This window comes from Pangasianodon hypophthalmus, chromosome 1 (genome assembly GCF_027358585.1).
Source record: "Pangasianodon hypophthalmus isolate fPanHyp1 chromosome 1, fPanHyp1.pri, whole genome shotgun sequence".
NCBI classification, from domain to species: Eukaryota; Metazoa; Chordata; class Actinopteri; order Siluriformes; family Pangasiidae; genus Pangasianodon; species Pangasianodon hypophthalmus.
In genome coordinates, this window is record NC_069710.1 from 17,439,010 (window position 1) to 17,459,803 (window position 20,794).

Genomic DNA, 20,794 nt, shown 5'->3' on the forward strand with positions numbered 1-20,794 from the left:
ACACACACACACACACAGTGATGAGACATGCACGGATGTGTGTGTGTGTGTGTGTGTGTGTGTGTGTGTACTGTACTGTATGTCTTTAAGACTGAGAGTGAAACCTGATGCCCACAGCAGAGAGCGCTTTGCCCTGCAGTAACCTCCTCCATCTCTGCGCATCAGGTTTGCAGCATCCAGCTTTAGCATGTGTCATTTCTGCTCTGCACACCGAGCTCACTTTCCGCACGCATGGCATTAAGACGCGCGTACAGATGAGCCGCTGCGCTGAAATGAAAGGCCGGCTGTGTGTGGCGGTGTTGTGGAGGAGCGATAGAGCTGCTGAGTGAGTGGACAGACTGGGTCAGCCCATGATGCGTTCAACCGCCGAGCCCAAGTAGCTGACAATTACAGCAGCCACGGCACTGAGTGCAGCCGCTAAGCTGACATGGTTGATGTTTGACTGGAGGTAAGCGTGACCGATAACCTAACCAGCCTGTGCTTCATATTATGATTCTTGTTTTGGGGGGGTTTCTGGGTATTGCGACGAGATCTGGCCTAGGGTTACAAAACATGTTAGTACAACAACGACCATGTTTTCCCGAATCGAGTGTTTATATATATATATATATATATATATATATATATATATATATATATATATATATACACACACACTACAGTCAAAACTGTATAAAAAGATGACGATAGATATGGAGCTGTGTTAGCGTACTGCTCTTACACACTGTTTAGCACAGTCGCAGGTTTTAGCCGTCATCTTTCATTTGTCCACAGTAGTATAAATACGTAAAAATACTTAGCACATATAGCAAATAGCGCTGCTAAGTAACTTCCACACTGAACCACAGCTAAACCAAACAACAAGCCGGGATTTGTTGAAGCTCTTTAGAGCTCAGTGCTTCTACTTTGCTTGTCAGGTTTAGCAGCTAGTTCTATATTTCTTCTATAGTCAGGAAATAGGGTTAAATGTATGGTTTGGACAGGAAATGCAGCGTTCACCAGCTACTGTAGCTACACCTGTTACTGAGTGTTTTTAAGTCTCAGCAGTAACGTTTTGGGTTAAACATTAAGCTGTAAACAGTTTCCTGGTGTTTCATATATCTGTGCAGTTCATTTTGATAAGTGACTGAATAATCTATGGAAGATACTTTTCTCTACACAGACATGCACATGATAGAGAGGACATTTGTGCTCCTGTTGGTCTCAGTTCTCTTTCACACCTTGTCTCCCCCTCCACATTTACCTTGGATTTTAATAACATGATCACACACCTTTTACTGAAGCATTTGGATCCTGATCATTTGGCGTTTTAGACATTAAAACACATTCAAGCTTAGCGTTGCGTGAGCTGAATCAGATCTACCAGATCTAAGACCTTGAAGGATTGCAGGCATGGCAGCAGTGATATCTAAAGTAAACAGGAGAGTCTGGCTTTGCTTGGAGCCTTAATAAGGAAACACAGTGCTCTGGAATTCAATCTACACACATCATTCAAAATGAAATGAAATAAAATATTAAAAATGAGACCATATCGCGTGACCGGATTTAAGTAACATTTTCTCTCTAATAGAGTTCCAGTTTGTGCTTTACATATGTTGCTTTGTGACCTGTACAGGCATTTGCCCTTGACAACTGGCACTTATATGAGGAAGAACTTTAAATACATTTCCACGACACTGAAGTATCAGTGTTAGACAGACAGCTATGCTTATTCTTATTAGAGGCTTGCAGCATGTATGTAAATTTCGGTGCACATGTGACTGTATTTGTTCTAATGTGCAAAAAAAAAATTACTACTAAAAGCTTTGTGCTTCATTTGCAAATCCAGCCCTTATATCTTGGGAGTAGTTTGGTCGAGGTAACCCTGGGTGCTTGGGAACACTGAACAAGCTGTGACGTACAGAGAGAGGGACAGCATGTGGTTAAGTTCCTGTGTCACAAACAGCACGTAGGCATATAGATAAGATTGTATAACTGCGTGTTTAAATCGATGGAGAAAGCATGCAGTAAGGCAGGTTTAGCCCAGGCTGGGGCACTGACTGTATGGATATGTCCTAGATTGATGACAGATTGATCACGTCCTGATTGCACACACTGCAGCGCTGGCACATGTTGTGTTTACCTGCGTGGTAAAAAACACAGCTTACCTCCACTGTATGTCTGTGATTTGCATCTCTCTGTTTAGCAATAGCACCTGTATATAAGCTCTGTAGTTATAGTCTAGTTTATATATATACACACATTCTTTTCTTCTTCTTTCTTTTATTATTTATTAGTTGTTGTTTTTTACTTTGTTTTATTTTATTTTTGTTTTATTATTGTAACTGTTAGGCCTGTTACGTGTTTTTATGTGCTGTGGTGTACAGTATCTGTACAGTGTAACTGAGTATGTTGTAAGGTGCTTATGAAGAAAAACCAAATGCCTTTAAGCAGTTACTTTGGAAACAGCTAATATTTATGATAGTTTAGTTATTGTGTTATATCAGGACCTCTGCTTTTTAGTGTCTTTTTAGCTTTTTAATGTGTACTACACACACTTTGAAGCAGGTGTAGCCTCAGGTGAAAGTGCTGTTGACGAGTTTCATTAATTGCAAGTGGTTATGATAAACAGGTTTGTGAACTACATCAGTCAGATATGCATTTAAATCTTGAAGACGAATGTTTAATGGAGAATGCTTCCTCCATACCTGGAGAGCTCTATTAATTATCTATTAAGCATAATCCCAGTTCTGACTGCGATAAAGACATTATGAAAGCTTCTATTTAGCATGATGTTAGATGATTAATCCAGTACTGGGCTTTTCCAGATGATCACTATTTTTGTTCCTTGAGCAGGTAATTCAGTTTATAATGAAAAAATATAGTGTGAGCGAGAGAGCTGTTCTACTGAATATTCACTACAACAGCACAACTGCGAGTGTGATATTGCTTTTAAATCAGCTCTATAAACAAGAAATTAATATTGAGAAAGTGACATTTCAGACACAGTATGTCCAAATATTTTGGTTATTTTGCTCCATCAATGAAAATATTTCCCAAAGAAGCCACAGCTGGACAGAGTGTAGCGTGTTGAAATGGTAACACACAGACTGACTGACAGCCCATAGGAAGTGTACTACTGTATGAACAAACTATTGCTAGAGTAGGACATTTTTTATGTAGCGAGCACAGACAAGTCTAACGTTATGTTAAATGTTTACTATCTTAGTCTAACTGTGAAATTGTCTTGCTTATCTGTTCTAGCAGTATATAAGCAAACCTATTTCACAGTTGCACTTTGCTTACAGTGCATAGCCTACAGTAGACAGTACTCCAGCTGTTACCATAGCAGGCCAGCTGTTTGACAGATACCTAACATGAATATAACATTGGACTGGAAGATTATGAAAATGTAACATGGGAATAAAGAAGATTTCACACAGTATTTTATACAGAGGCTTGAAAGTCCTAATGCTGGAGTTTTAAAGGTATGTTTTCAAGGTTTGAAATGTGGAGCTTTTCAACAGAGCTTTTCAACAGAAAATACTAAAATAAAGGGTTTAAAGTGTCCAATCAAACACAGCAGCTACAAAATGAATCATCACCTTCTATCAATACGGTCAATAAATAACAATTTGTCAGTGCAAAAATAAAAGCCACAGAAAATGTTCCCACAATTTGAAATTTCAACTCATCAACTTGGAGAAGTCTTCTGAACTACCAGTTCCTTACTTGGTTACAGACAAATCAACATGGCCGCTCACACTGTATACAGTGTAAAATTACAGTACACACCACTTTTAAATTAGCTTATAGCAGTATTGGCTTTAGCTCAATTAAATATACAGACACAGTACTTGGTTAAATCTATACTCAGTTGTTTGGAATTTGCTTGCAGTTGCTCTTATACAGTATTCTGTCTGTGTTCAGCCTGCACAACATACCCAGGCACCAGGACAGAGCTTTTCATGCATACTCTACATACAATAGTCTAAAATTGTTTAGTGCATTTAACACAATTTTGCATTCAGCAAGGTGATAAAATGCAGAATTGATGGCCTTTTATATAGAGTAGGTACACAGAGTATGTTTTTCCGGGGAGGAGTAGAACTTGTCCTGTGAAACAACTGCATTAGTAATGCAAGATCAAACTGATACCTTAAATAGGCTCTCACTGGATCAGGACCCCGTCTGCGATGAGAGAAACTGCGTTTTCCAAACACTGATATCTTTGATAATTTTTACTGTTAATAAAGAGAAACAGTTCAGCAAATCTTTTTAAGCTGATTGGGGAAAAAAATGAAATGTAAACTCAATACATACAAGAAACAAGCTGTGTTTCAATGTGCAGTGGATATCTTCTTTAACATTTTAAATAAGTTCAGCCTAACTCCAGAATATTTTATTTTTGGAAGTCTGTAGGCACAAAAGCAGCTCCAGAATTATTAGCACTCTTCAAGAGAATGGGAAGAACAATCTCCTTTCAGTCTCTGCTTTATCCTGATCAGTTTGTTTGCGTTTTCTGGGAAGACAGGACAAAAGTCCATTTTAGGGCACCACACACACACACACACACACCTAGGAGCCACTGTAGCCAGTTCACCTACAGGCATGCTTTTGGGAGGTGAAAGGGAACTGGAGTACCTGGAAGAAAACAACATGGATGTGGAACACATAACCACCAAGTTTTTTACATGACGAGCAGTGTTCCCATTGTTCACTGCTTCGACTGTCTGTAAGGCTGAAATCTTTAGCATAGTTTTTCCATACAACTGCTTTTCATACAACTCCTGTGACTCTCTTGTGTGGTAACCATAGTGACCAGTACATTAAGCAGAGATAGCACTTGGCCACGGAGGTTTGCTCTGTTGTTGTAAACCCACAGGATAATTATCGAAAAGATAACCATATCGTCAACCCTGTGGAGTTAACTAGTTACCACACTTATCACTCATAGCTTTGATTGTGGCTATGCATGTAAACAGAAATATGAGCACATTCACATGCTAGCTAGCTACATCCTTAATGGTGACTTAATAGCTATGTATTCATTCTTCTTCAGTAAGCACTTTATCCTGGTCAGGGTCATGGTGGATCCAGGGCCTATTCCGGGAAGACTGGGAGCGAGGCAGGATGAAACACCAGTCTATCGCAGGGCAGACTGAATAACTATATGATACATATAAACCAACATTAACACTCATTTTCTGATTCTGGGTAAATTTATTTTGATTATGTTGGTAGGCTAGTTAAGTTAGTTAGCAGGAAATTTTGGTTGATGCAGTTCTTGCATTGTGGTCTCTAAAGTTAAGAGCTTTTTAACTCTGAGGCGGAAACTGCATGCTTATCTCAGGCACACTTGCAGTAAGTTCTTGGAGATGAGCACATTTGCTGCTCCGCCCATGTCACTTTGCTGCCCACAGAATTTGTTTAAACGTTGCCTTCTTGACAGTGTTGAACAACAAACCTGGGCTGTCTTGCTTGATTTTTATATTCTTACTCACCCTTGGCAAAGATGCTATCGTTTACAGCAAGTACTAGAGAGCAAGTTTGGACAAAGCTTTATTTTACAAAAATATCACACCTGCTGCCTTGCACAAACATTACTGCATATTAAATAGAATATGCAATAAGTAATGTCTGTATGTAATAACAAATTGAGACAATGTATAGATTTATTTTAACAACAAAAAAAATCTTTTCTTAGGTACAGCATTGGTTTCAAAATTATCAGCACCAATTAATATTTAGTAAAGCCTTATAGAGAATAACAGCACTGTGTCTCTTCCTGTAATGTCTATCAAGGTTGGAGACAGAATAGAGATGGATCTTTGTCCACTCCTCCATGCAGAACATTCAAGCTGTTTTATATTTTTTTGGTTTGTTCATGTGGACTTTCGCCATCAACTCAGACTACGCGGTTTCAGTAGAGTTCAAATCCAGAGACAGAGATCATTGTGAAATATTGATTTAGTGTCCTGCAGCTATTTTTTGTTGAATTAGATGTATGCTTGAGGTCATTATCGTATTGAAACTACAAAAGCAAGCTAAAGCAAGCATTTATAAAATGCTCTGTCTCATGTACCGTAATATTATAGTCTAATTTTTACAGCCATGTGTATACAGGAGAACAGTAGTCAGCTTAGATAAACAGAGTACAGTGTAAAAATAGCTGCTTTCTATTTTAGGCTTAATCTGAAACTGAGAAGAGTTATTCTACATCTAAGAAAAATAATGTTAAGCTGATGAGTGTAGTTCATATCTATTTCTTGCACATTTTTTTTTTTTAGCTTGATGGTATTCTTAGACCATGGGCTATTTGTACTAGCATGTGAATATATTTTTTGATTTCTGCTGAATATTGAAAATGTAAATTTAAATAATAAGTTAATTCTTAGTAGCCTGTAGGATTTGCATTTTCAGTCAATTGAATGTCTGCATATGTCAATAAAATATGGTTTTGTAACCATCTGGGTATTAGTATTTGTAATATTCACTACAGTGAACTGCGTCTGGAACGTCTGAACGGAAGACTGCAGTCGAGCTTGCCAAGTCGTTTTGTTGTGTCATTTTTGGCTGATCTCTGAGATTCACTACGCTCTTCCTCAGGGTGGATGAACTAATTGACAACTTGATGCCCCTCAGTGAAGGGCACAAACAGAGCAGTAAAGTAGTTTATGTCTGCAAAATCATCCATTCACTGACATTGCCACGTTGTGCTTCTATGTCAGATTAAATAGAGAACTTGTTTTGCTGTGTTACTGGACTACTTATAGATCCCAGGGTTGAGCTGTTGGAGCTGTCTCGGGCTCCGCAGTATATCCTATGACATGCTCGACATTAATCTGTGGCAGGCGTCTGAATGGCACTTTAAATAAAGTAAGGCATGATATTTTGTCAGAGTGTTTGTAGCCTACAGTACACTGAACTCCACTGGTGTCCATGTGTACAGTATGTGTGTCAGTCTCAATGGCACAAAGGTTATGGTACAAAGAGTCATCAGTGTGGGCAGAACCGAGGCACAAGTGCTATTGCTCACTGATTTTTAATTTTTTTTAAACAATCTGTCTCTGTGCTCCTCCATTTCATAGGTGGCCATGGACGCCTTCAGTCAGCTGATCTTGTTCATCGCTACACTCAGTTTTTGCACCTTCCAGTGGCTCTTCCACAGCTTGAGTCCCTGGTTGTCATGCAGGATCAGCCCAGGCTTCCTGAAACTCAGCCACAAGCAGCAAATTGAGTGGAACTCAAGGTAACACACATACCACACACTTTCCAGTGTATCCACCATGCAAACATGCTAATGGCTTGTATTGCTCTCTGCTCTGACTACAATGGATATAAAAAGTCTACCTGATAAAATGGCAGGTTTTTGTGACGTAAAAAAAAAAATTAAACCAAGATAAATCATGTCTGAAATTACAATGAAATTACAACATATAAAAATTTAGTGAAAAACAATCAGAAACATTTTAGGGGAAAATTAAAAGTTACAATAACCTGGTTGCATAAGTGTGCACACCCTTTTATAATTGCGGATGTGGCTGTGTTCAGAATGAATCACATTCAGTCTCATGTTCAAAAGTAATTATCACACAGCTGTCATCAGTGAAATTATTCTGATTAACCTCAAATAAAGACCAGCTGTTTCTGTAGGATTTTCATCACATATTATTGGTTTCATCCGACTACTGAAGCCATGTTCCGCAAAGAGCTTACAAAGCATACATGGTACCTCACTTGTTGAAAGCTATTGATCAGGAGAGGGGTATAAAAGAATTTCCAAAACATTAGATGTACCATGGAACACAGTGAAGGCCATCATCAATAAACAGAGAAAATGGAGCACCACAGTGGCATCACCAAGAACAGGACGTCCCTCCAAAACAAAAACTGCCAAGAGACCAACGGCAACATTAGAGGAGGTGCAGGAATATCTGACGAGTACTGATTACTATCTGCATGTGACAACAATCTCTCATATAGGGTGGTTAGATGGAAGCCCTTTCTAAATCACCCCAAACCATGTGGCAAAATGTGTTATGGTCTGATGAGACCAATTTCAAACGGTGTAATAATTCCATAATTGCAGAAGGTATGCTTGGTGCAAAAAAAAGCACATCACCAAAAGAACACCATGCCCATGTTGCAGCATGGTGGTGGCAGCATCATGCTGTAGGGCTGCTTTTCTTCAGCCAGAAGAAACTGGGGCTTTTATCAAGGTGGAAGGAATCCTGATTCCAACTAAAAATCTGTGGGGTGACCTGCAGTGGGCTGTGCACAGGAGATGCCCTCACAATTTGAAGGATCTAGAATGTTTTTGCAAGAAAGAGTGGGAAAATATTGCCAAGTCAAGCTGTGCCATGCTGTTAGACTCTTACCCAAAAAGACTGAGTGGTGTAATAAAATCAAAAGGTGCTTCAACAAAGTATTAGTTTAGGGGTGTGAACACTTATACAACTAGGTTATTTTACTTTTCCTTTTTCCCTAAAATTTCTGATTTTCACTTTATTTGTATACTTTGCTATATCACATTAAAGGTGAGAAAATGAAGACTATGAAGATTGCTACTCTTTTAAAAAAAAAAAAAAAAAAAGGCATAAGTTGTGTGATGTTTACAAGCCCAACAACTGCAAGATCATAATGTAATGGATACAAAGTGAACATGTATGTAAGAACTTGTAATGAGGAAGAGTGTTTGCAGAATACTTTTTACACTTTTTAGCTCCACAACAGAACCACTGATGTGTGGTGGGATCGCCTTTTTTATACTGATGTAGCACTGTATGTTGATGTGACACTAGGTATTTATACTACTTGTGCCATTCAGATGTGTTTTTGCTTCTATGCTCTATGTCTCCTTGTTTTTCTAGGACAGTGTCCACATTCCATGCCATATTGGTCGGGCTCTTTTGCCTCTACATCCTTTTCTTCGATGAAGCCATCAATCAGGACCCTGTGTGGTAAGAGAACTGTCATACTGCATGCAGAGAATTATGTGGCAATGCTGCACTGTAGGAATGAACACAGCTGGAGTCGGCTCTCAGTCGTTCTCCTCACCTCAGGGGCACAGCAGTGACTTATTTACTCTGTCTTTAACCCTATAGGGGAGACCCAACATTGGTGAAGATAAACGTGGGAATAACAACAGGCTACCTCATATCTGGTGAGAGTTCATTCCTGCAGTCTCATTACATGCAGATGGCTTTCTGGGATATTAAATAAAGTCTAAAAGCAAGTGAAACTGCTGTGACACATGTCATAAGACAGTATTATCTGTTGCCTTGAAAAATAATAAATGCTCAAATTACGTTTATTTTATAGAGCATATTTAGTACTATTTATGAACCTATATTAGCCACTCCAAAATGATGTTTAGGCAGATTCAGAGGCAATAAACCTTTGCTTGTGACGATACAGTCTCCTCTGAAAGTATTGAATTGAGGAGGCCAGTTCTATTGTTTTTGCTATACACTGAAGACTTTTGGGTCTGAGATCAAAAGATGAATATTTCCTGATATTTACATCTAGATGTTTTAAAAAAACATAGAACATGGCACCTTTGGTGGAAGACCTCTCAATTTTTAGGTGAGCAACCGTATAGGGACAGATAGTCTTAAAGTAAATTAAAGTAAATAACACTTAATATTTGGTTGCATATCCCAGGTTGCAATAACTGCATCAATCCGGCAACCCACTGACATCACCAAACTGGTGCATTCTTCTTTTGTGATGCTTGCAGGCTTGTACCACAGCTTCTTTCAGTTGTTGTTTGTTTTGGGGGTTTCTCCCTTCAGTCTCCTCTTCAGGAGGTGAGATGCTGCTCAATTGGGTTAAGGTCTGCTGATTGACTTGGCCAGTGTTAAACCTTCCATCGGGGGAATTTTTCCTCCGATGAAGTGCTTTGTTGTGTTGGCAGTGTGTTTTGGGTCATTGTCTTGCTGCATGATGAAGTTCCTCCCAATTAGATTGGATGCATTTCTATGTAAATTACCAGACAGAATGTTTGTGTAGACTTCTGAATTCATTCTGGTGAATAACATCATGAGTTACAGCATCAATAAAGATTAGTGAGCCTGTTCCAGAAGCAACCATGAAAGCCCAAGCCTTGACACTACTTCCACCATGCTTGACTGATGAGCCCATGTGCTTTGGATCATGAGCAGATCCTTTCTTTTTCCACACTTTGGCCTTTCCATCACTTTTGTAGAGGTTAATCTTGGTCCAAGAACTTTTCTGGCTCATCTCTGTATTTCTTTGCAAATTCAAATCTGGCTTTCTGATTCTTACTGCTGATGAGTGGTTTGCATCTTGTGGTATGGCTTCTATATTTCTGCTCTCAAAGTCTTCATCAAACAGTAGCTTGTGATACCTTCACCCTTGCCCTGTGGAGGTTGTTGGTGATGTCACTGGCTGTTGATTTTTCTTCACAGTTATCATAATGTTTCTGTCATCAAGTGCTGTTGTATTCCTTGGGCGACCTGTTCGATGTCTGGTTGTTAGTACACCAGTGGTTTCTTTCTTTTTCAGGACATTCTAAATTGTTGTCTTAGCTATTTCCAATGCTTGTGTAATGGCTCTGATCAATTTTCCCTCTTTTCTCAGCTTCAGAATGGCTTGCTTTTCTCCCATAGACAGCTCTCTGGTCTTCATGTTGGTTTATCCTTTTGAACAACAAATGCATTCTTCACAGGTGAAACCCACGGCACAGACCAAGAGTAGACATTCAGAGCTATTAATTGTTTAAACATTCAATCTAACCTGGGCAACATACCGGCATACCTGGGCAACAAGAAACACCTGTCAGTGTTCCATTGTTTTTGATCACTTGAAAAATGGGTTGGTTCAAGCAAAAGGTGTCATGTTCTAAATTACTTAATACATCTAGATGTAAATATCAGAATATGAAAGCTGAAATTCTGATCTACTGTCTGATTTTCATCTTTTGATCTTAAACCCAAATGTCTTCAGTGTTTAGCAAAAGCAACAAAATTGGCCTTGCCTTTCTAATACTTTTGGAGGGGACTGTATATTTCAGGAATAATTTTGAAATATAAAGAAATCTACACAACAAATCTGTTCAAATCATGTTTGAAATATCTTTAGTAGATAGGCCTTTAGGCCTTTAGTAGATTTCTATGTGGCCCATATTTAGAATGAATTCCAGGACCATGTTAAATATAATTGCAAGTTCAGCTGAGTATTTAAAAGTGCAGTGTATCAAAGTTAGTGTTGTGATTTGAACAAACTGCTAAGGGCTGTTCTCATGAAGTCATCGAGGTGTCACCAAATGATCTCACTTTGTCTCTGCAAGAATGTGAAATACTGTGAAGTAGTTTGTTATTTTCATATCATGATGCAAGTACAGTATTTGCAGTATGTGTCCCTGCTGTAAATGAGCCTCTGCTCTCAGATGGATTTCATGTAATATTAAAAAATGTCTAGACTGGGAAGTCTGACAGGTTGTTTGCAGTTTACATATTTCCCCTGTTCTTGTGTCTTTTTCAGATCTGCTGCTCATATTTTACTATTGGAGGGCAATAGGGGACAAGTATTTTGTAGTTCACCACCTGGCCGCTTTGTATGCTTACTACTTTGTATTGGTGAGTTCCCTATTGTCCAAGAGCAGAATGTGCAGGCAAGATGGGAAAGAGACGGCCAAGGGTGAACAGTTGTGACGCCTGAGGGGTGTGAAGTGGCTGCTAAAACCTCGCCGTTCTCTACTAACACATCCAGGCTTGATCAGATGCAGTGTGTAATACATTTATTCACAGCACAAAGATAATGTTGTAGTCAACAGTTCTGCACGAGATGAGAGATGCATATTCTGCTCAAATGAAGTTTTAATAAATGCAGTTCCCCCGCATTCTTTATGGCCTAATTAGTCATGTAAATTGCTTAAGTTGTTGTCATAGCGATGAGGTGACATCGTCCCCAGCATTTTGGTGTTGGAACTGAACTGATTTGTCCAAGAACTGGCTCTTTTGCTTTGTAAATGCCTGTTATGGTATAAGATTGTTTACCCGCACCACCATTTCAATGGAAAATGGACTAACAGTGATCTGCTACTTTTAATGATAAACAAATTAGAAAAAGCAGCTTGCTCTGGAATTCTGCAGAAATGTTATTTGTAGTAAGTACTGTACACTGTGCTTACTGTTGAAATCACTTAAAACAGTGTGATTCTGATAGTAACACACAGCTCTAAGATAAAATATTCTCACTCTTCACAGACCTGCTGGCTCTTAATGTGAGCACAAAGCAGACGTTTTTATTTACCTTTAGTTATGTTAGATGAACTACACAAAATGGCGGCCACTGCTGTTCACCTTTGGCTCGGTTAGTATGTAACCCTCTAGGTTGCCAGGTTCTGTAGTTGACTGGCTTTGATGATGATGGTACTTTTTGCATGGAATGCTCAGTGACGTTAATGGCGTGAGCCGTCCCACGTATCCTTGCCCTCCCTCCACCATGCTTTTCTCTTGCATTGGCTGGGTGCATGTTGTAACCAGCTCACAGCTCACACACTGCTGCTGCTGCTGCTGCCTCTGGTGGAGGGTCTGCTGAATGCATGCTTATCTTCCTTTCCTTTATATGAGAGAAGTTTCTCTCTATATCCTGTATTTCTCTAGCGCTCTTTTGAGCTCTCTCTCACATGCACAATTTCTCTTCCAAAACCTAATAACCACAAAGTGCTGATGATGGTGCAGAACTAATATGAGCTGACATTGTTTTAGTTTAGTTTTTTGTTTTTTTTAATGGATGCGTTTCAAGGAGAGATCAGTTTGTTCTTTCTTGTGCTGCTATGGAGAGAATGAACCATCAAGTACTATAAGCACTGCTTGTTCTCTTTGATTTTTTTTCTTTGCGTGTTGCCACAGAATTCACTTCTAAGAGAAAACCGTATGACTGTGGCTGAGAGCTGACTTGACATTACAGAATTGTCAGGCCACCTGACCAAAAATATTGAGCAACTATTGAATTCTGTTCTGACCCACAATACACCGCATGACAGGAAGTGCTTAGTTTAGCAAAAAACATCTGACTCCAGATTAGGAGAGTGCTCAGCTCTGTGGCGCAGTGGTTTTGCTTTTCATTAGTTGTTTCTTTGGCAGATTTCTAAAAATAGCACAGCGTAAATCTTAGTAGGTAAAACAGGTTGTGAGCTATACCAACCTCCAAATGAAATCTGAAGCTCCTCCAGAAACATTAAATGAATGTTTTTGTAGGGCCATACTGTTACTGGACACTTTCATAACTGCTAAATTAAGTCGAATAGAACTAACAGAAATATTCCAAATGATATGCATGTGCATAAGATTAAAACAGATTTATCGTGAAGCTTGGAGTCTCTCAGCATTGTTTTATTCCTGTTTGTTGTTGTTTAAGTCATAACATTATTTGTTGCTGTTCCCTGTGTTATTTAATGGTTTGTCAGTTTTACAAACACATTTCAAATGCGCAGTATGCTGGCTCTTTTACACTGATGCCAGTTCTCATAAATCACTTGCTGGCTATTAATAATGTCAGATGGTAACAGATCGTTTGCTTTTAATAGTCAGTTTATTTTCTGAGGATGTACTTGGTATTTTTGATCGACATGAGTTCGTCTCAATACAGACCAGATTAAACCTGAAGGACCTGTGCATATGGTCTATAAAAGGCTGATGTACAAAAATGTTTAGTGTATATGTTTTTTTTTTTTAAATCTATAGTGCATGTTCGACAAACCTTTATTGTTGATGTTGCAGCTTTTCTGTTGTTTTTGCTTTCAATCTGCACTTTCTTTTTTTTTTTTTTTTTTTTTTTTTATACAAAGAACCTGTCCTGTCTGTCTCTGTCTTCACCTAACATGACGTCCTGAATAATGCAGTCCCACTTTTACTGACCCCCAAACATGCAAAAAATACCAGAGCAAAGTTAGTGCTTTCTTAATAAAAGGGACAGGGCTTGGCTGATCTAGATCTAGACTCCTTCCTGTCTTGTCTGCTGTTGTGCTGTTGTGGAACACTGCGCAGCTATGAAGCCCAGTTACAGTATGGACTTACCAGTGCCTAGGGGTACTAGCATGCAAATGCTGGTGTTTTTCTCTTTTCCTTTTTGTGGTCCATGTCCACTGTTGAGTAAGTATTCTAAACCCTGAAATTCATTTCTGCCCCCAAGGTAAGTGCTATTCATGTTTGCAAGTGTTGGACTAGGAATAAAAGGGTGAACATGCATACAGCCACGTCGACGGCCACCACTTACCGGCCAGACATACAGAAGAGCGACTGTAAATGCAATATTATTTAAAACTCTGTAACCTAATGATCTGAGCATTGCGGTTCAGGTTTGAAGGACTTCCCAGATCTAATATAATATACTGTGTCTTTAATTAGTATGGTGTTGAGGAGGCTCTACCTGAGGTGTAGTGATATTTAAGAGTGCTGTTATACTGAATATCAGCACGGCTGTGATTCATCTGTAGCTAATCGCAGCCGTGCTGATATTCAGTATAACAGCACTCTTAAATATCACTACACCTCAGGTAGAGCCTCCTCAACACCATACTAATTAAAGTGCGATATTGCTTTATTCAACAGTTCTATAAACAGGAAATTAAAATTGAATAAGTAAATAGCTTCAATACCCTCAAAATCAAGACTATGCTATTACCAAAGTCACATGATATGCAACATGGATTGCCATTATCTGCCTTTTTTGAGTTTCAGTGATCTAGGAGTCTGGACACAGGTCTGCCCTTCTGCAGCTTTGTGAGCTGCTTTTAGTGATGAAATGCTTTCTGGATTAGAATTCTAGCAGTTTAGACTAGCACACCAATTTTCAAAGAGCTTTTCAGGCTAAGGGCTACTATTAGCCTTAAGATTTTTTCTAAGTATGGCTGCAGGTTTTTAAGGACAGTACCATTGTTAAAAAATGTAACAAATACATGACTTGTAACATTATCCCTAAATTTGATGAGTCTAGGCAGAATTAATAGTGCTCTTATGAGGATATCTCCCAAAAAAAGGTTTTGTATTGAAATTAGACTCAAGTCCTGGGCTATGACATCATCACGTAAAAACGCATTAACTTTACCACGTCTGTGTGCAAACAACTGGACAAGTAAAAACTCAGCTTCATTTTTATACTCAAAATAAAGACCACTCGAAGAAAGACAGTATTATGTGCAAAAAAACCCATAAAAACAGACAAATAAATAATTAAATTAAATATTCATATCATTAGCCTGTCAATGTGTCAGTTCTTCTTCCAACCAACCAATCAGATTCTGGATATGAATTTAGTAAATTTAAATTATATACACTTCACCTTCAATAAATTTTTTCCCCATGGTGTGTTTAACACATTAACATTTTTGCCAATGATTTTTCTTTGTTTTGAACTTGCTAGTACAAAACAAAACCCTCATTACTGGAAAATATACCCAGAGTTTTGAACTGAATATTGCCCGAGTCTAATATATTTTTCCGTTAATAGATTAGCTGTTATACAACTCCAAGGTCCCAGGTTCAGTCCTTAGCTTGGGTTACTTTCTGTATGGAGTTTGTATTCTCCCCGTGTCTATGTGGCTTTCCTCTGGGTTTCCCTCCACCTCCCAAAAACATGCCAGTAGATGGATTGGCTAAGATAAGTTGCCCCTATGTGTGAATGAGCTGAGATGAAATGTGTCTCATCCAAGGTGCTGTTCCCGGGAAAGGCTCAAGATCCACCGCAACCCTGACCGAAAAATATAAAAGCGGTTACTGAAAGTGAGTGAGTGAGAGTGCATTAATAGATTAATTTGTAAAACACTCATCACTGCTGGTTGTGGCTACCTGTCTTGGTTATGAGTTGTCTATGTTTGACCCACCCTGGGGGTGCACACTCAGTATGCAGAGTCTGATGAAGGGTCAGTAATAAAGGTCATTGGGGTCGCTCTTCCATGCTTCATCCACACAAGGTTACGTACGGGGTTTTCCACAAAACTAGAGACGGTTTTTATACATTCTCGTGTTATCAAGCCAATCCGGTTGCCTGTTTATTGTATTATTTTGTCTGTCATTGTCTGTTTCTTCTTCACTGTGTTGTTCCAGGGTCAAGGAATGTTGCCTTATTTTGCTAACTTCCGTCTGCTTGCAGAGTTTTCCACCCCATGTGTGAACCAGCGGTAGGTTCTCCAGTGCTTTCTGTTCAGTTACCTCTGTGAGGAACTTGCGAGCTACAACATCATTATGAATTAAACCAGCTGCACTTAAAGCTCATGAAGCGCATATGAATTATACAATGAGTAAAAGTACAGTTAATTATAAGTTCTTGTCATGTGGGTGTGCTTGCCTGTGTTTTGCAGCTGGTTCTTTGAAGTGTTAGGTTACCCTAAATCCTCCAGACTCAACATTGCCAACGGTGTGCTCATGGCGGTTGTGTTTTTCATGGTGCGCATCGCAGTCATGCCTGTTTACTACAGCCGTATGTACTCTGTATATGGCACGGAGGCCTTCTATCGGGTGTCGTTCGGTGGCCGTAGTGCCTGGATCTTTTCCAGCATCTGTTTGGACATCATGAACATCATGTGGATGCATAAGATTGCGTGCGGCTGCTATAAGGTTCTGCGCTCCAGCCACCATGTAAAGTCCCAGACCCAAGAAAATGGAAAAATGAACTAAACATGGAAGAAAGTTCTCACTCTGTCGTGGGGGAATTTGAGGAAGACCCTTAGTGCACTCTGTGAGTCAGCCAGCAGCAGATGCATAGTTAGACTGATATACTTGCTTTTGAAGCTGGTCATGGGAGAAACCACCCCAGAGCAATACAGCACATGATCAACGTTTTCGGTGATGCTCGTGCTGCAAGAAGACCACTCGTGTCAGAGTAAGATGGCTGCTGGTGTCCCCTCATTCCACCTACTTCAGTGGTTTAGGCCCAACATATGAAAAATGGTCAGCTCAAAGCACACTGGAATTTTTATTTGATTATGTTTGAGCTGTTTATATTTTTATTGCCTGAAAGTGAGGCTTTTATTTTAAACTTTAAACTGAACAAAGTCTTACTAGGACAAAATGTGCCACATCCTTCTAATTTATTCATCAAAGCCACTGCCATCTATAAACTCGAACGGCCACCACGTTTACTTTGAAGTTCCACTTCATACACTATCTGTGAAGGATCTCACGCTCTCACCTTCACTACATTACACCAGGACTCTCCCCAGATCACAGACCACATCTGAACAGGACGACATCTTTACGCCAAGGATGCTGGGAAGGTTTAACTGTGAATGTGCATGGACATTTTAAATTTACATAAAGATTTTATACCGATATTGTTGCGATCCGGAAAAGTAGTGTACTTTCTTTGTGTGATGGGGACACACTTCTGTCTTTGCTTTTTTTGAACTTGAAAATTATCCCGGAAAGGACATCTTCACCTAGATATGGTTTGGAGATGACGAACATAATTGGAGAGTTTTGCACCTTGCTCTGCCATTACTGCAAGATAGTTTTGATTTTTAAACTGGGATTTGGGAATGGTTTACACGCACACGCACCCGAAGTTCTCCACACACAGCTTCGTTTGTACAGGGGATAAGTGCATGCTGCAGTGTGGTTCTCTGAATGTTTTGCATTGTTGATAGGAATATTAATGGACATGCACAATTACACATTTTAGTTTTATGTACAGTGACAATAGAATATAAACAGTCTAATATTTTGTAAAAGGCTTCAGTCATGGACATTACCCTACAGCTGATGTTGCTTATGTGCTCTCACTAAAGCAAAGGATGTTCAACAACCTTTTTTCTGCATCATGCCTTATTTATTTGAACCAGAACTGAATCAGCACGTACATGTATATTTATTCTTTTAAATGAATTGTATTATGTATGGAGAAAAGGTGTTTGTGATGTATCTTAATAGAGATATACAGAATAAAACACAAAATCAGCTTGAGAGGCATCATGTCACTTTGCAGGAAATTGTAGTGTAGGATATTCATGCGCAGTCTTGAATCTGATTGAAAAATTACCTACAATGATACTATTACTGGATGCCACATGTTATTTTATATTATAAAATTTAAAAGTATTTATGTAAATGTGTGTGTAAGATGACATGAGATGTAGAGGAATTATTTGCTCTTTAAAATTGACAGAAGTTCTATTTTTTATCGAATAAATTACTTGAATCCTTGCTCTACCTTATGGAGAATAGTAGTTAGTGCAGATTCTTTTAATTTCTGTACTTACAAGAGGAGGCCAGTCATAATCTTCTGCATTTGCTTATTTTGCAGACATTTGTTCTAGATGCCTTTTTATTTTTAAGAAATGTTTCTTGGCCATTTTCAAACCTTCTGATGCCGTTATGTGTTTTAAAGTGGATTGAGCTTGCATGTCTTTCCTTCTCTTTTTGTTATATTCTTGCCTTAGGTCTAATGTATGAAAGATGAAATGAATGTTTGTTACTTTATTTTATTTGTACTGTTTAGTGTGGATTCAGGTACACCAGCATAAGATATGTCTTAATATGGTTTTAAAACTTTGCCCAATTACCATGTTTCAGATTCCTTCTAACCTTTTCCTTGTATCGAAAAAAAAATAATGCAAAATGTTTTCATACTAGATGTAAATACATTCCATTTATGTAATACATTAATGTAATGCATAAATACATTTCTGTAAACGTTCAGTGTGAGAACTAAACGTCACAGGGATGGCTGTAATCTCAGTGAATGGCTAGTGTAATTTGCGTTTTCCCATGCTGGGAATGTTGATTTCATATTAATGTTAAGTTCTTATTAGTAAGAATATACCGTAGTGTAAACTCATTTGGCTTTTAAGTTTAATGTATGTAACTTGATTGGGGAAAAAAAAAACCACCTTATGTTTGTCTACACTGCTTTTGCTTTTGCATTAAGCTACACAGAGCAAACAGCCTCACTGTGTCTGGATGATTCTGTGTGATTTTGGAGTTGTATGAAGCAGGACCAAGAATGTTGCTTACATCTCATTGATTTTTTTAAAATCTTGTCATCAATCTTCTTTTTTCTCTGACCCAATACCCCCATTTGCTCAATAAAGCAATATGTTCATTTGGATTTAGTGTAATCTAGCCTCCCACGATGATCGGTCTCAGCTGCGCCTTCACTTATTGTATTTTGTATCAAATACATTAGTTCCATTAAAGCAATAATTCATGGAAAAACCAAATTTGCACAAATGTTCTATTAATCATCTTTCGCAGTGGAGCTACATGGCAAACACTGATACCATGCAATACTTATATTTCTCTTAACAGTGCTTATGTAATGATAAATGAAAAATATATTCACTATTCCAGGAGTGTAATATTTATTTGTTGCCGAGCGCTCAATACATGTTCTGCCACGTATTTATAAATGGTATGAATGAGTATATAAGTGTGTGTGTGTGTGTGTGTGTGTGTGTGTGTGTGTGTGTGTGTGTGAGAGAGAGAGAGAGAGAGATGCCCTGCATTGGACTGGCGTCCCGTATAGGCTTCCCGGGACAGGCTCCGGATCCACTCTGACCCTGACCTGGATAAAGCTGTTAGTGGTGATGAATGAACAGAAGTAATCCCTTACCGTCTCTCAATGAGCCTCAATCTGAAACATGCACTAACAGTTTAACATGAAGAAAGTAGTCTTTGTTAGGCTGTCTGACTTGCATATAGAGAGAAGATATAATGATGTAATGAAGCAATCTGCCCAAATGGGGCTGCAGAACAGGGCTCACCAGATACTGGGTTCATATAGAAAATATTGCCAATGTTGGGAAAATTTGCAGAACAGAAACATTATTCCAATTTGTATATTCACACTTTATTAGGAACACTATACTAATACTAGGTAGGGCCTCACTTTACTCTCAAAACAGTCTCAATTCTTCATGGCATGCATTCCACAAGGTGTTGGAAACATTCCTTTGAGATTCTGATCCATGTTGACATGATTGCATCACGCAATTCCTGCAGATTTTTCAGGTGCACTTTCATGCTGCGAATCTGCCATTCTACTACATCCCATAGGTGCTCTATTAGATTCAGATCTGGTGACTGGGAAGGACACTGAAGAACACTGAACTCATTGTCATGTTCGTGAAACCAGTTTGAGATTTGTGACATGGTGCATTATCATGCTGGAAGTAGCCATTAGAAGATGGGTAAATTGTGGCCATGAAGGGATGCACATGGTCAGCAACAATACTCTAATAGACTGTGGCATTCAAGTGATGATTGATTGGTATTAACAGGCCCAAAGTGTACCATCTGTGTGCCTCAGCAGAAATTGAGATTCATCAGACCAGGTTACATTTTTCCAGTCTTCAGCTGTCCGGTTTTGGTGAGCCTGTGCCCAGTGCAGCCTCAGCCTTCTGTTCTTGGTTGACAGAAATGGAACCTGACGTGGTCTTCTGCTGTTGAGATGCTTTTCTTCTCACCACAATTGTATAGAGTGGTTATCTGAGTTACTGTATCCTTTCTGTCAGCTCGAACCAGTCTGGCCATTCTCCGCTGACCTCGCCTGTATCTGCATGATTTTATGCATTACACTGCTCACATGCTTGGCTGATTAGAGTACAAGAAATTATTGTTAAAAATGTGCATTGTTTACAGTGATATGGATTCAGTTGCTAGTGAAATTCATTGCCAATATTTATTTAAGTAAATTAGATTAGAAACGATTAGAGAATGGTGTAATCTTCCTCAAAACCATATTTTGACATATATTATTTTAGGTCTATGATAAAAGCCAAGTGTTGCTAGTCGACTCAGATTTTTTTTAAAACTCTAGTTAAAGCACATTTTACCACCAGAACATCCTG

General features: G+C 38.8%; 1 protein-coding gene across 1 annotated transcript; it reads left to right on the plus strand.

The window, feature by feature from the left end:
- The first annotated feature begins 110 nt into the window (after positions 1-110).
- On the plus strand, positions 111-19,053 carry tlcd4a (TLC domain containing 4a). The gene is made up of 7 exons (XM_026926247.3): positions 111-448; positions 7,071-7,231; positions 8,853-8,942; positions 9,087-9,145; positions 11,488-11,582; positions 16,056-16,129; positions 16,310-19,053. Exons 2-7 carry the CDS (start codon positions 7,077-7,079, stop codon positions 16,623-16,625), a joined length of 789 nt encoding a protein of 262 aa, XP_026782048.1. The 5' UTR covers positions 111-448; positions 7,071-7,076; the 3' UTR covers positions 16,626-19,053.
- Positions 19,054-20,794: the final 1,741 nt, after the last annotated feature.

Coding starts and splice junctions, on each gene's coding strand:
- tlcd4a (XM_026926247.3), top strand. CDS start 7,077: ATGGACGCCTTCAGTCAGCTGATCTTGTTCATCGCTACACTCAGTTTT. Junction 9,146..11,487: donor AACAGGCTACCTCATATCTG/GTGAGAGTTCAT, acceptor TGTCTTTTTCAG/ATCTGCTGCTCATATTTTAC. Junction 11,583..16,055: donor ATGCTTACTACTTTGTATTG/GTGAGTTCCCTA, acceptor GTGTTGTTCCAG/GGTCAAGGAATGTTGCCTTA.